Source organism: Apiospora aurea (assembly GCF_038362705.1).
Source record: "Apiospora aurea strain CBS 24483 chromosome Unknown utg000001l_segment0_segment0, whole genome shotgun sequence".
NCBI classification, from domain to species: domain Eukaryota; kingdom Fungi; phylum Ascomycota; class Sordariomycetes; order Amphisphaeriales; family Apiosporaceae; genus Apiospora; species Apiospora aurea.
In genome coordinates, this window is record NW_027117388.1 from 4,758,540 (window position 1) to 4,772,170 (window position 13,631).

The 13,631-nt window shown below is 52.6% G+C and overlaps 4 protein-coding genes across 4 annotated transcripts; 2 read left to right on the forward strand and 2 right to left on the reverse strand.

Annotated features, from left to right (window-relative positions):
* Positions 1-594: 594 nt before the first annotated feature.
* On the forward strand, positions 595-1,554 carry PG986_001453 (uncharacterized protein; the record flags this gene model as incomplete). Its single annotated transcript, XM_066837675.1, has 1 exon — positions 595-1,554. The coding sequence occupies one exon, from the start codon at positions 595-597 to the stop codon at positions 1,552-1,554; it is 960 nt and encodes a 319-aa protein (XP_066706568.1).
* Positions 1,555-4,818: 3,264 nt separating this feature from the next.
* Positions 4,819-5,823, reverse strand: PG986_001454 (uncharacterized protein; the record flags this gene model as incomplete). The annotated part of the gene is made up of 1 exon (XM_066837676.1): positions 4,819-5,823. The coding sequence occupies one exon, from the start codon at positions 5,821-5,823 to the stop codon at positions 4,819-4,821; it is 1,005 nt and encodes a 334-aa protein (XP_066706569.1).
* Positions 5,824-6,250: 427 nt separating this feature from the next.
* Positions 6,251-7,853, forward strand: PG986_001455 (uncharacterized protein; the record flags this gene model as incomplete). Its single annotated transcript, XM_066837677.1, has 3 exons — positions 6,251-6,266; positions 6,374-6,525; positions 6,594-7,853. 3 exons carry the CDS (start codon positions 6,251-6,253, stop codon positions 7,851-7,853), a joined length of 1,428 nt encoding a protein of 475 aa, XP_066706570.1.
* A 662-nt stretch (positions 7,854-8,515) lies between these two features.
* On the reverse strand, positions 8,516-8,920 carry PG986_001456 (uncharacterized protein; the record flags this gene model as incomplete). The annotated part of the gene is made up of 2 exons (XM_066837678.1): positions 8,516-8,608; positions 8,720-8,920. The coding sequence occupies 2 exons, from the start codon at positions 8,918-8,920 to the stop codon at positions 8,516-8,518; spliced, it is 294 nt and encodes a 97-aa protein (XP_066706571.1).
* Between the last annotated feature and the right edge of the window lie 4,711 nt (positions 8,921-13,631).

Sequence of the window (13,631 nt, forward strand, 5' to 3'; positions counted from 1 at the left end):
AGTTGGACATACATACATGCGCCTGAATAAGAGTGATGATCCTTGTGCCGGCCGTACCGAAAGGTGCATCACAATGCCGATCGGATCTTGGCAAGGCCGCCTTGAACGAGGGACTTGGCCTAAAAATACGCAAGAATGATTCGTGTTCCTGTCGTTGCAGATGAGCCAAGGCGAGTGCAATGTATGTGCGATGCTGCCCCCGTTTCCCCAACCCAGCTTTCATCAATCCAGCCAGGATCGCCACGGAGAGAGTGGTTGATATAGGCAAGTTGTGGGGTGTTAGGCCCAGGATCAGGGGCAACCCCCGCATTATGGAGAATGTGTGCACGGTGATATGAAGTCCACCTGGGGAACAATTTTCCGTCCTCTGGCTCAATGTGCCGTGGGTGGAAAACCATGGATTCGAGGGATTGCCGAGCGTTTTGCTCGGTCAGAATACCTCCTATTGTCGATACGTCCGTGGTAGTGGCAAGGCCCTGGCAGTATATGTAAACCCAATGAAATCCCATCGACTCCTCATAGTTTTGTACAAATCTCAAGAAGCCAAAGGCGCACCGAACCCACCTGAGCCTTCCGGGATCACCATCTTGCACCATGAGATTTCAAGCAACGACCGCGCTCCTCGCCTCGGCGACAGGCGTTCTGGGACAGCAATGCTCCCTCCCCTCGTCCTACAAGTGGACCGACAGCGGCGTGCTGGCCGAGCCCAAGTCGGGCTGGGCCGCGCTTAAGGACTTCACCATCGCGCCGTACAACGGCCAGCACCTCGTGTACGCGACGACGCACGACGCGGGGACGGCGTGGGGCTCCATGAACTTCGGGCTCTTCTCCGACTTCGGTGCCATGGGCTCGGCGCCGCAGACCGCCATGAGCAAGAGCACCGTGGCGCCCACGCTGTTCCACTTCGAGCCCAAGGACGTCTGGATCATGGCCTACCAGTGGGGGCCGACGGCCTTTTCCTATCTCACGTCGTCGGACCCGACCGACGCCAACAGCTGGCAGGGGCCCAACCCCCTGTTCGAGGGCCAGATCCAGTCCGACACGGGCGCCATCGACCAGACCGTCATCGGCGACGAAACCAACATGTACCTCTTCTTCTGCGGCGACAACGGCAACATTTACCGCGCCAGCATGCCCATCGGCAACTTCCCCGGTAGCTTCGGCTCCCAGTATGTGACGATTCTGACGGACACGAGAAACAACCTGTTCGAAGCCGTGCAGGTGTACAGCGTGCCCGGCCAGGGCTACCTAATGATCGTCGAGGCCATTGGGTCGCAGGGCCGCCGCTTCTTCCGCTCCTTCACGGCGAGCGACCTGGGCGGTACCTGGACGGTCCAGGCCGGATCCGAGAGCAGCCCCTTCGCGGGTAAGGCTAACAGCGGCGCCACCTGGACCAACGACATCAGCCACGGCGAGCTCGTTCGCACGAGCGCCGACCAGACTTTCCCCATCGACCCTTGCAATATCCAGCTCCTCTACCAAGGCCGTGACCCCAGTTTCAATGGCGATTACAACTTGCTGCCTTACCGCCCTGGTCTCTTGACGCTTCAGTAGTGTTTGTTCACTAGTTCACCCTTCGTCTGGATCACACCACTAGGGTCAAGTAGGCTTTCATGGGAATGGCGTTGTGTCGGGAAATTGCAGGGTCGGATATCAGATACACCATTGGGGCAACGTCGATTTCTTCATACAACTCTAGATTACATAACTAGTCTTCAGATCGGTTTTGGACGACATATTGCAAATCTTCATTCCCATTTTGACTCGTTCGTATCGGCGACCACGCTTCGTACCGTTCACAAGACAATGTAACTGGTCGTGTCTCTCTATCACCTCTTTCATCATGATGGCATACGGAGTCGTTAGTGTAGTCAGAAAGTTGGGGCGGCAGGGGTGACTGGTGCCCGACTTTGGCATCTTGAAAGGATCTATGTTAGTATATTAACACGCCATCCCTGCCGATAAGTTCCGGGCCAAAAGGAACGCATTGCAGGTGTGAGGAGTTTGACTTACGGCCTTCTTGTTAAGCTTGTGGCTATCGGTCTGAAGTCACTGCTTGGAGGAGTATCCACCTCTGCCTAGTGGTTCTGCCAGTATTGGTGGCTTATGACTCATGTGTTCGAATACGGAGACTCACCTTGTGCTTGTTTATGGGGACCTGAACTCGGTCAGTTTCCCATGGTAGCCTGCGAACGACCGGTCCTCTGCCCTTGGGAGGGGTTGCTTACGCGTTGGAGTTGGGCCTGTGATCATTGAGACAGCACATCGTTCGCCATAGGAAGTGCCGACGGTACTTACTGGACCCAAGAATCTGCGCTGTATCCTCCGGATTTGCAACCCTATAGGCTCGAGGATACCAAGCCAAGATATTTATCGGGGATGACTGACGTAGCCTCCGCGAGGCTGCTGATCCATTGTCAGTTGGGTCGGTCTAGCTTTAGCGACAGTTGTACAAGGGGGTTTCTTCAGCGCGTATGAACAATACGTACGTTGTTGTTGTTATTACTCTGTATAGTAGCACTTATTAGTGACAGTTCGATGGCCAGGGGTAACTCGATGGGGGAATCTACCATGGTTGGTTGTTGTTGGTCTCTTGATCTTGAGGACATGAGCCAGTATAATGGCCAGACTGCAGCTTCAAGGGGATCAGGCGCGACGTTGTTCGTACTAACGAGAGCGTGCTTGTTACAAGCTACATAGCGGAACAGTCAGCTTAATATACTACATCAAAAAGGCTGAGTAGGGCCACTTACGATCTGGTGGGAGAGGTTGGAGGAGTGTGCATATGACTGCCTAGGCGCCCTCCATCGTCGTCTAATATCGGATTGGTTGACTTCGCTCGCTGGAGGAAACGATGTTCTTCATTATTTCGGTAGAATGAGGGCTATGACGGGGTTCATCTGAGTTAGAAGAAGGACTTTGAATGAATTCAGGCGATCCTGGTGCTACCGGGGGGTTTGAAATCAGTCCTTGCTGACGGCTTGCAAATAAATCTTAAAATGGATGGTGAAAACACAATGATAGGGAGACGAGGTCTGTCCTGCCTAAAATTCCTAGACGAGCATTCAGTCTTCCATGCATAGCTTTCCTCAGTTCAACCTAAGTAGGTAAGTTAGGTACCTCGGCATTGCATGATGCACATTAAGTATGCAGGCAAGTGGGATTAAGTGTGCCTTCCCTAGATACTAACCCTCACGGACGTGTCACAACCCCCAAATCTACCAATCCCAGGCACCATTAGAATCACATTCTTCTAGAAGGTTGCTTTTCTGGCTCCTCTGAGCTTTACAATCAACTTCACTCGGCCGTTGCAGTCAGCCATCTACACCAAACCAGCATTGGTCATCGTTGGGTGTTGCCAAGTTGGCTTGGTAGGAGCTCGTCGAGAGGAAGATCGAGCTGAGCACTTCAACACTACATTCGCCTTACAATAAATGTTATAGATTGTATATAATTGGATGCTAGGCCAAACTAAATGTAAGGATAAGACTGTAAATAATGATTAGGTACATGTAGGCTGTGGGCCGCACTGGGATTTCGTAACGTCTGCGGGCTAAGGGATCAGCGAAGTGGCTAAAATGGACAAATGGTGTGTCGTAAAAACGACATGCATTCTTGTCGAGATGCAGTTTCTTCCGAAATTATCTTGGGTAGCTATTAATCCCAGACGCAAGCGAGGATCCCAACCTTTCGTAGATCGTCTCCCTACCGAGCCCTCGTATGACATACGGCTGTTATTCCAAGCATGCCATTCCATCTCCAAATCTTCTATCATTTTACTGAGGTCGTAAACTAGGGCATAAGCATCTGGATAAGTGCCTGCTGGCTGAGGATGCTGTCGAGGTCCCGTGTCCCAATATTCGACGCTCGAGGATACGTCGACAAACTTGCAGCCATTTCCACGGAAGACATGGCAATCGGGTGTAAGTGTCCAGGGCTTTTTTACATCCGGCTTCCATTCATTTCGTCGAATTCGATCGTCAATGAACCATAGCCGCGAATCTTCGTCATGGGTCCTGAGCAGGTCACTGATTATACCTGTGAGCCCCGTATCCGGGCTTGAGAGGTCCCACCCGTATTTTAATTGCAACGTTATATTCAGTTCCCAGGAGGGGTCGAACTCAAGGGCAATGTGTCGAGGGTGGAAGAAGGGAATCTCAATAGCACGATAAGGTCGCTTCCCGTCCCATCGATCGTAATCTTGAGCTTGGACCAAGGGAATTTGAAGACAGACCAAGTCCCTCTGGGGATAGAGCGTAAAAGACATTTGCTCTTTGCTGTTTTGGAGGAAGGCCCCGTTTAGTTCCATCTGGTTGTCAAGTTGCCACCAATCCTGATCCGGGGCAGAATGCAGTTGTCGTCTTACCGAACGTCGAACCTTCTTCATTCGGCGACGTAGTGCTTGGTGCGAGTCCCAACATGCAGCCCATAGACCACCGTGAATCATGTACGTAGACGGATTTGTCGTTGGTGAGTCTTGGGTGTTTTCCGCCCAATGCGGCGCCATGAGGTGCCACATTTCTATTTCGGGCGAGAACGTAACGTTGTGAGGCGGCGTCATCGTGGTCGACCTGTGTACACGATGCCACTTTTTATCCAGCTGTGATCTATACAGCGACTGCCAGTCGACCTTCTCGCCCTTTTCACGTTCATTTGGATCTGAGTTTGCAGCGCTCTTGGCTAGATGTAAGTACTACTATTCTGGGTCGTAAAAAAGGGGGCAGCCGCTTGGGTCCCTTCAAGAGTCGAGTAATCAACAACCTGGTGTTTCGATACATAGAATAAATTTTAATTGGAATTTGGTGTCCCTATTCTCTCCTACGAACCAATGATCTTCTCCAGATACGCGAGCCAGTTCAACCCCAAAACCTTGCGCATCTTCTTCTCGGACCAGCCCTTCCTCGCCATCGCGCAAGCCAATTCGGCACGATCGGCCAGCGGACCGAGCGGTTTTATGACCTTCTGTGACCCCCACGGGGTGAGCTGCCGGGCATAGCCCTTGTCTTTGTTGCACCATGCCATGAACTCGCTCGGTCTTCCATGGCCCTCACTGGCATCAGATCCGATCCCCACGAGGTCCTCGCCGACCAGGCCGATGACATAGTCGAGCGCATCCACGTAGTCGTCGACGGTACTGTCGTTGCCCTTGGCCATATGCGGCCCAAACTGCGACAAGCCGACAAAGCCGCCCTTGGAACCAATCAGCTTGATGAGATGGTCCGATTTGTTGCGCGCGTGCTCCTTGAGGCCCGCGGGCAGCACGTGGGAGAAACACGGCGGCTTGCCCGTGGGCGCGTATAAGATGGCGTCTTCGCTCGTCTTGGGCCTGACATGGCTCAGGTCCAGCACGATGCCCAGCCGCGCCATCTCGTCGACGACCTCGCGCCCGAACCCCGTTAGGCCGGACTCGTTCAGCTTGGTGTAGCCGGCGCCCGAGTAGTTCTGCGTGTTGTACGTGAGCTGCATCTTGCGGACGCCGAGGTCGCGAAACACGCGCAGGTAGTCGAGCTGGTCCTCGATCCCCGCCGTGTTTTGCCACGAGAGCAGCACAGCCGTCTTTCCGGCGTCTTTGGCGGCACGGATGTCTGCCGCGCTGTGGGCTTGCACGATGAGGTCGCTGTGCTCCTCGAACCACCGCTTCCCCTGCACCACGTTGGCGAGGCTGCCGCGGAGACCCTCCCACAGCCCACAGGTGCACGACACACCCGTGATGCCGCCATTGTGCCACGCCTCGAAGATGTCGCGAGACCAGTTACAGATGTTGAGTCCATCGAAGTGGATGGACGAGGCGTAGATTTCTCGCGCTTCTGTTTCGGTAACCATTGTTATTGCTGCTGGGGGATATACTATTGAACTGACCAGAGTAAAAGAAATACATCAACCCGGTTTTCATATACTGCTTTCTTAGGCATGATGATGACCAGCGAGCACGTCTTATGTCCTGTAGGGGCATAGGGGGTCGGAGGCTTACCCGACGGCGGCGCGGGGTCCGATGTACTGTTTCTGGCAATTGTCGGGCGTGGCCCGACGCATCAAGATCTTGATAATCGGCTACTGATATCGAGGCCCTATCTGACTGGACTACGCCGTCATCCTATCCACTTTAACTTACATCACATCAACCCGCGACGCAATCACGTTATTGGCAAACTCGAGCCGACTGTCTTGCCGTGCATTATGTGGTTGGGGGACTGCGGTTGGCAATATGGCTTAAATAGACGTGCTGTTCATGCCGTTTCGAACTTCCAAAATGGAGATGAGAATAGGTAAGGACTCGTTCTCGCTTACAGGTGATCATGGACGGCACCGGCATGATACAGAAGGTCGACTCAAACGAGGGCCATAGTGAAGCTGAAGTGACAGTTTCCCCCAGCCAAAGTACCTCTCAGAAAGAGGTTGTGGTCTGTCGTCTGGGACTCGTTAGACAAGACACCTGAAGAACGCAAGTTCATCGCCAAGATCGACTGGTGGATTTTGAGCTACTGTTGCGTTTCTTATTTTGTCAAGTATCTCGACCAAAACAACGTGAGTGTCTCTCCGACTCCAATATGTCAATCGACAAGTCACGTTCACTGATACTCCTTGCCGAATAGATCAGCAATGCATACGTCTCCGGCATGAAAGAGGATTTAGTCCTGACCGGCAATGATCTCAACTTTCTTACCACTTTCTGGAACATTGGATATATCATTGGCCAGCTGCCTTCCCAGCTGATATTGACCAAAGTCCGGCCCTCCATCTGGCTTCCCTCTCTCGAGTTGATGTGGAGTCTAATAGTGATGGGCATGACTGGAGCCAAAAACGTCGAGACACTCTATGCACTGCGGTTCTTCACCGGCCTGCTCGAGGCATCGGCCTATCCTGGCATCATGACCCTATTGGGCAACTTCTACACCCCCTCCGAGCTGGGGAAGCGCGCTTGTATCTTCCAGGCCTCCTCCAGTGCTGCCCAGATGTTCTCAGGATACCTCCAAGCGGCGCTCTTCAGCGTTATGAATGGGAAGCATGGTGTGGCCGCTTGGAGATGGCTTTTCATCTTCGATGGCATTATCAGTGTCCCGGTGGCGTTGTACGGCTACTTCGCCGTCCCCGACTCGCCCACCACGTCTCGGGCATTCTGGCTCAAGCCCAAGGAGCGTGATATGGCCATTACTCGAATGGAGCGCGTCGGCCGTAAGCCGATGAAGAAGCTGACCTGTGAAATCATCCGCGAGATTCTGACCTCGTGGCCCGTCTACCTCTTCTGCGCCATCTTCATCGTGCACGTCCTCGGTATCCGCATCTACTCCTACATGAAGCTATGGCTGAAGGCGACCAAGCTCTACACGACCGAGGAGATCAACATCATCCCGACCGCCGGCTACGGCCTGCAGATATTCTTCACCCTGTCGTACGCCTGGACCAGTGACGCCCTCGGCCTGCGGTGGCCCGTCATCATCTCCGCGTGCGTCGTGGCGCTCATCGGCACCATCATCCTGTCCGTGTACCCCGAGCACAACCTCGCGGCCATGATGGCGGGCTGGCTGTTGACCTTCTGCGAGACGGGCGCGGGTGCCCTCATCATCACCTGGATCAACGAGATCTGCTCCCACTCGGCCGAGCACCGCGCTATCATCATCGGCGTCGTCGAGACCGCTGCCTTCACCTTCCAGGCCTGGGTCCCGCTGCTGATATATAACTCAAGCGAGGCGCCCAGGTTCAGGATCGGGTACCAGATGGCGTCGTCCTTCTTTGCGCTCGAGATCGTGTTTACCTTGGTGATTCTGTACTGCTACAAGAAGTGGCCACAGGGAGAAAGGGAAGACTTGCCAAGGGAACAGGTTGCTGATGGGGATACAACTCACGTGTTGTAGCTTTGTTTCAAGTAGAACTAGTGCGATGGTCGTAGTATCGATCACATTATATATGCAATCTTTGCCACGTAAATACTTTGCATTTTGCCGATCCGCATGCTCATACGTCCCAGAGGCGCCGCAGACCTAGGTTTGATCGCAGTTAGTGATTCCACTGAATGGCAGTCCGTTGGGATCTACTGTTATGTCACTACTACATTTTACCCATTCCACCGCCACCCGTTTATGTTGGAATCGACTATGATGCTTACGTGAACTCCAGGCCCCTTAGCGTTTACTCCAAGGCATTACTGGTAACGTTCCATGGTGATCCCATTGGTAACAACATAATGAGTAATGATTGCATGTGGAAAGCAGTTTTGTTTTATTGATTCAAACGAACGTGTTGGCATGCTAGCTTTTGTCGACCAGAGTACGAAACTGAACATATGTTGTGATGTATGTTGTCAATCCACTTCCATCACCCCCTGAAGAGTCATTGCCTTCTCTTATCTTCTGCTCTGGTGGTTTTGGTGTTCCGATGATACTTGGATCCATAGGCATTGAATTAGGTTCATGGAAAGAGCATCTCCGTAGAAACGTGTTTGGATGTTATCCTGAAACTGTCGATATGGATAAAGCCAACTCTACGAGCTAGCTCATAAGGAACACTGAACCTACATCTAAGCGCAGACGGCACCACCGTTGTGGTTGCCAGCACAGTTGTTGCCTCCGCAAGAAGCGATGACGACGAACTGGCCGTTCGCGCATTGGACCTAGAATCACAAGGAGAGTCAGTTGAGAGGACAGAGCATGGAGAACTGGGGTAGCAGTCAAGTTTTTCGAAAGATGATGCGCAGAAGACGGAAGTGGGAGCTTTTGCGTACGATGCTGTGGCAGCTGGTATCACAACCGTAGCCGTTGCCGCTGCAGGACCCGCCGATGGGGAAGGAGGCGATGGGGGCTCCGGACGAGGCACCGCAGGTTCCACGGCGGTCCAGGGTGTTGGCCTCCTCGGCAGGGGCCGCCATGGCCGGGGCGACGGTCATGAGCAGGCCGAAGAGGGCGGTGAGGGCAGAGAATTGCATCGTGCTGATGTTGTAGGTGATTGGAGTAGGAAGGGTTATGAATGATGAGCTTTGATGTGACTTGATGCCTCTAAAAGTGAGACCAAGAGCGGAAGTTGCACCCCTTTTATAACCCTCGAATTGTCATGAGTTCTACGTACTTCCTCGCAAATGCCTTCCATGGTTGGAGATAGTCCTACCGATCATGGATTCGCCCGGATTCCCGGCCAACGCTTCATTTGAACCACATTGGCCTACCCACAAGTTACAGCCCCTCGCCTCACAGACCTTCTCTACTGTTGCCTTTGATGTTGCCTTCGCACAGACCTGCATCTACCCCTCACGACCATGCCTATCAGGTGGCGTGAATGGGAGTTTCTAACGTCAGATGAGGTGTTGCAATTTGGTGAGATCCTTTCTCACCTCTTGTGCAACAACGACTGCCTCCTTTCGGCGCCAGCATTCAAGGAGTACAACAGCCTAAGGCCGGAGCTCATTTGTGTCTTCGGTGTAACCCTTGCCAAATCAACCCCATCAATCTCACAAGCAATCTTGGTCTTAACTGGGAGGGGAGGATGCCTCGCGGTGATATTCATGACCGGGAACATCATGAAGATGCTATGTTGGACATTAACCAAGGATGGACATGGTTAGAAATGGTCCCTCGTAGTTCTAGCTCTTCCCCAGATTTGTGAAAAGTGCACTTGCCGCTGGTTATTATCTGCTGACATGCATGCGAGTCTCGTTTGGTGGTAAGCTGACTATACGCGGGCAGCACAACGGATAAACCGGAGTCACCAGCCGTTATAGTGAGACGTAACTCAATACTAGTGTGATTGGACAGTCCGGCTTTTGCTCCCAAGTCAGCTCCTCGACAGCCCCATGTAGCTATATTAATGGACACAACCTCAGTCAGCCCTCTGGATCTCAGTAAGCAACTTCAAGCCGTCCTACAAAACCGACGACCGGGAATGGCCATAGCAACAGAAGTAACGAGAAGCAGGATGCGGTGTGCTATAACATTACGTGTCAGTTTGGAAAACTACTACGGATGTGGCTTCATGTTGCATCATCACCGGGGCGTCGCATAGTCAGATTACATCAACGACGCTTGATGAAGCGCCTCCTGAATTGAGACAATAGATCCGGTTTACTCCCGGACTGTGGCTTACGCCTCCTCTTGAAATCCAGCTCGTCTGATGTTTCTTGAAGAACAGAGGGCCAATACCAATGAAGCCATTGTTACCAGCAATTGAGCCAGCGTTGACAAGATGGCGTGTTAGGAGTGAAGAGCATGCGGACTTATACGTTGCAACAAGTACGAAACATTTGCAAGCACAGTCCTTTATGTGCCAGGATAATACCTAGCGAGGTGAATAAGCTTTTTTTGGTCACTTTGATCGACAAGGTTCTGTCAAACTCACAACTAACTTGTGATGGTCAACAGCTGATGTAAGATCCTAAGGTACCGAGGACACGGACACAGGTAAATAAACGGCAATCGAATCCAGCAACATAGGAGTAGGCAGAGTAACAATGGCATAATAAAGGAGGGGAGTGATCAATGCTTGCTCAGCTTCTGCCCGCAAGCTACATGAAGATCAGGCTTAAAATAGAAATTCAACTTTACCTTTTTTTCCAGACCATCAAACTGGCTATTAGCATTCGCCCTGGGTGCACTTTTCCCGGCGATCATTTCAGCCTCTGGTTGTAAACCAGGGTAAATCGTATGTGCATACCTCTCTTTTATTCAGGAGCCCTATTATGCTGTGTGTGTGCGCACCGGGCCATCTTTGATAACTGCTGGGATATATAGGTGAAAAGGGGAGTTTCGTATAGACAGCTTATGTTACGGTTAGGGTTATAAAGATGCCATATAACGAATTGGCAATACAGGAATGTGGCAAATCAAGCCTAGCCCGCAGTCACTCATGACATCGTCAGGGCCAATGATCCAGATTCGAGGCGACATCATGGGTCCAATGCCATGTAGCACACATTCTTATGGGTCCCCGATCCGCAAGTTCCCCTGAACTGTGCCTGTGCGTGAAGAGATTGGCGGCTTGATCCCTTTAGGAGCATTAATATAGCCATTTCCCATCTGAAGGCGTCGCTTCCTTCCTCCACTCCCTCATCCACTTGTCAAATCACCATCATAAGGGTGACTATCACAGTACCGATCGGTTGGAATCTCTGTCGCCGTGGTTGTAGTTCCAGCCCCGGGCAATCCGGATGGACCCGGCAGAGGCCTGTCTGCTGGCGCTGCTGCGCCTCCACCAGACGCGAGAAGCTGGTCTGTACCGCCCAAGGGACTCGACTAAAGTATTGCAAGGGATTTCGGTGATACACGCGTAACCTATACCACTGCAACTACTACGCTGCCCAAGGCCACGGTGGTAAATGTAGATATTAGGCCAGCAGATCTGTGAGGGGGCGTGGTGAGAACAGGCGTTGACCTTCTTGAAGAGAAGCACCACTATAAGTACCCAGCAGGCAAAGAAGAGGAGCGTACGTAAGCACCATCCCACAACATCGAGCTCATTATCAGACACGGCGACTCATTCTAACTCGGATGTTGCTACAAGCGAGGGTGCAGCCTCCAGCGCCACCGCACCTACCGTCCCGAGATGGGGCTCGTCTTCTGCCACTACTAAACACACAGGGACTTTCGGTACCGATAGCTTCTACATGATGAACTAATGGCGAAGGGACGAGGAAGTGTCGACGGGCATTGCTCCAATACGAGGCAGCTGGGCGCAACTGGCAATGAGGGTGAAATGAAAAGGGGGATGGCAACTACTCAACCTTGGGATTGTGCCCGTCTGCCCGTACCCCCTTAATGGCAAAAGCGCTGCTCTCACCAGAGTACGCCGTACTGTACTTAGGTACGGACCATAGATCATTCAGTTCCATTGGAATACCGTTCTGAAACCTTTATGCCGCCAGGTAACTGCTTTGATTGGGTAAACCGACTCGTCGGTCATTCACAGGAAGCAGGTATTGTACGAAAAGCAGCGCTTTCGCCATCTGGGGGAATGCATGATGGTCGTGGTGAAGCTGTACTGATAGTGGATTCCAATAACCAATAATATGACGCAGCACCGCGATAACCCACGGCGCAGTTGGTGGTTGAATCTCGTGCTTGACCGACTTGGACACGGGAGCGAGCCAACCATGCAGATGGCGGTAGGCAGCATCGAGGGCCCAGAATGTGACAGATCATACCTGACCGCCTAAATGCAGTGCGCGGAAGTGAAATCATGCTGTAGGAATCAAGCGCTGCGACCAAATGCCCTATCAGACGTCGTCGTAGGAGTCGTTAGCCGCATACATGGCTCCCCCGCATGTTCGGAGGGTTGCATCCCTTACGAGCTTGGCGAGCCAACCTCCGCCGGGCGAGGCAGGCAGAGGTCACGCAGGCGATCCGCGATTAGAAACAAAGGTTAACGACCGGACGGTACGACGGGCATTTGCTTACCCGCCTGTGTGCCCCGACAAAAAGCGCGGGTCTATCTATCCCAACGGGCTTGTATGACTCGGGCAATTGAGCGGTGCCGGAAGCGGTAAATGATTGGTCGTATCGAAGCTCTGCGCAAGATGCGACAAACTCCTTGACTCCTCGCCGAGACTGAAAACGGAAGGTTGCGATTTCTGGGGCGGGGCTGGACCCAGTCAACGGATCAATGATCCATCCCAAATACAGCGTCGTGCACGACACGATCGCAGCGACACATTTGATAGGCAGAGTGCCCGACGCTTGCCGGAGCCATGCATGCAGGCTGGCAGGAGCAGCGTCGATTCAAAGCATGGGGTATGTATGAGCTGCGCTTTTCCCTTGGATATTGGCAGTGATTGGAATGGAAAAGAACCTGTCTACACATAGCTACCTATGTAGGTTACATTCATTGAGTTCCCCAGCGGAAAGACACCAGACAGTACGGGAGTCTGAAACCAACCTATGACATGACGTAGCGCAGGAGCCAGCCGAACAGTAGGATTCCTGGTGATTGATTAGATCTCGGCTATCAATTATGATATCCCCCAGGACAAAGGCGCCCTCTGTACTTGCATATTAGACTGTCGGCAGCAACTTCTTTCTGACTCTCTGAGTGGGGGCGACGATTCCGTTCTCGTAACATTAAGAGAGGAATCCTATTATTACGGCGAACGACATACGAGTTCCTGCAGCAACCAGGTAACCGGGCAGGCGCTAATACCTATCGTCAAGGTGGAGTGCATTGGCGCTCGCTCGCTGTTTGTTCTAGATGCACTGCACCTAGCGATTCGAGGCGACACCATTACGCACACGCAGCGGATGCCATCCTCCATCCGCCCTGAAGAAGGACTGGTTCTGAAGACGGCAACGCGCCCGGGGCTCTGCAGTTACCGCAACTAAAGAAAAGAGGTTCGCCCCGGCAAAGACCAGCAGCCAAACAGCCGAAGAGGTACTACTGCCCAGCCGGCAGTCGGCGCGACACTAGCTCCAGTTTAATGTCGTTATCTTTCTTTCCACCCCACATACACCTTGCAACGCCCGGGCTGCCTGCTCCTGTTGCTGCTCTTTTCGTCATTCAACAAACACTTTGTCCGGGCCTCATCTCCCCGTAAACTTTTCCACCTCTTCCCAAGACCGCCAAATTAAGTTTCTTTGCATCCTGCCACCCGGACTACGTCGTTCGGACTGAAGCACTTGGCTTCGGTTACGTCTTATCTGAACCGCAACCTCAAACAT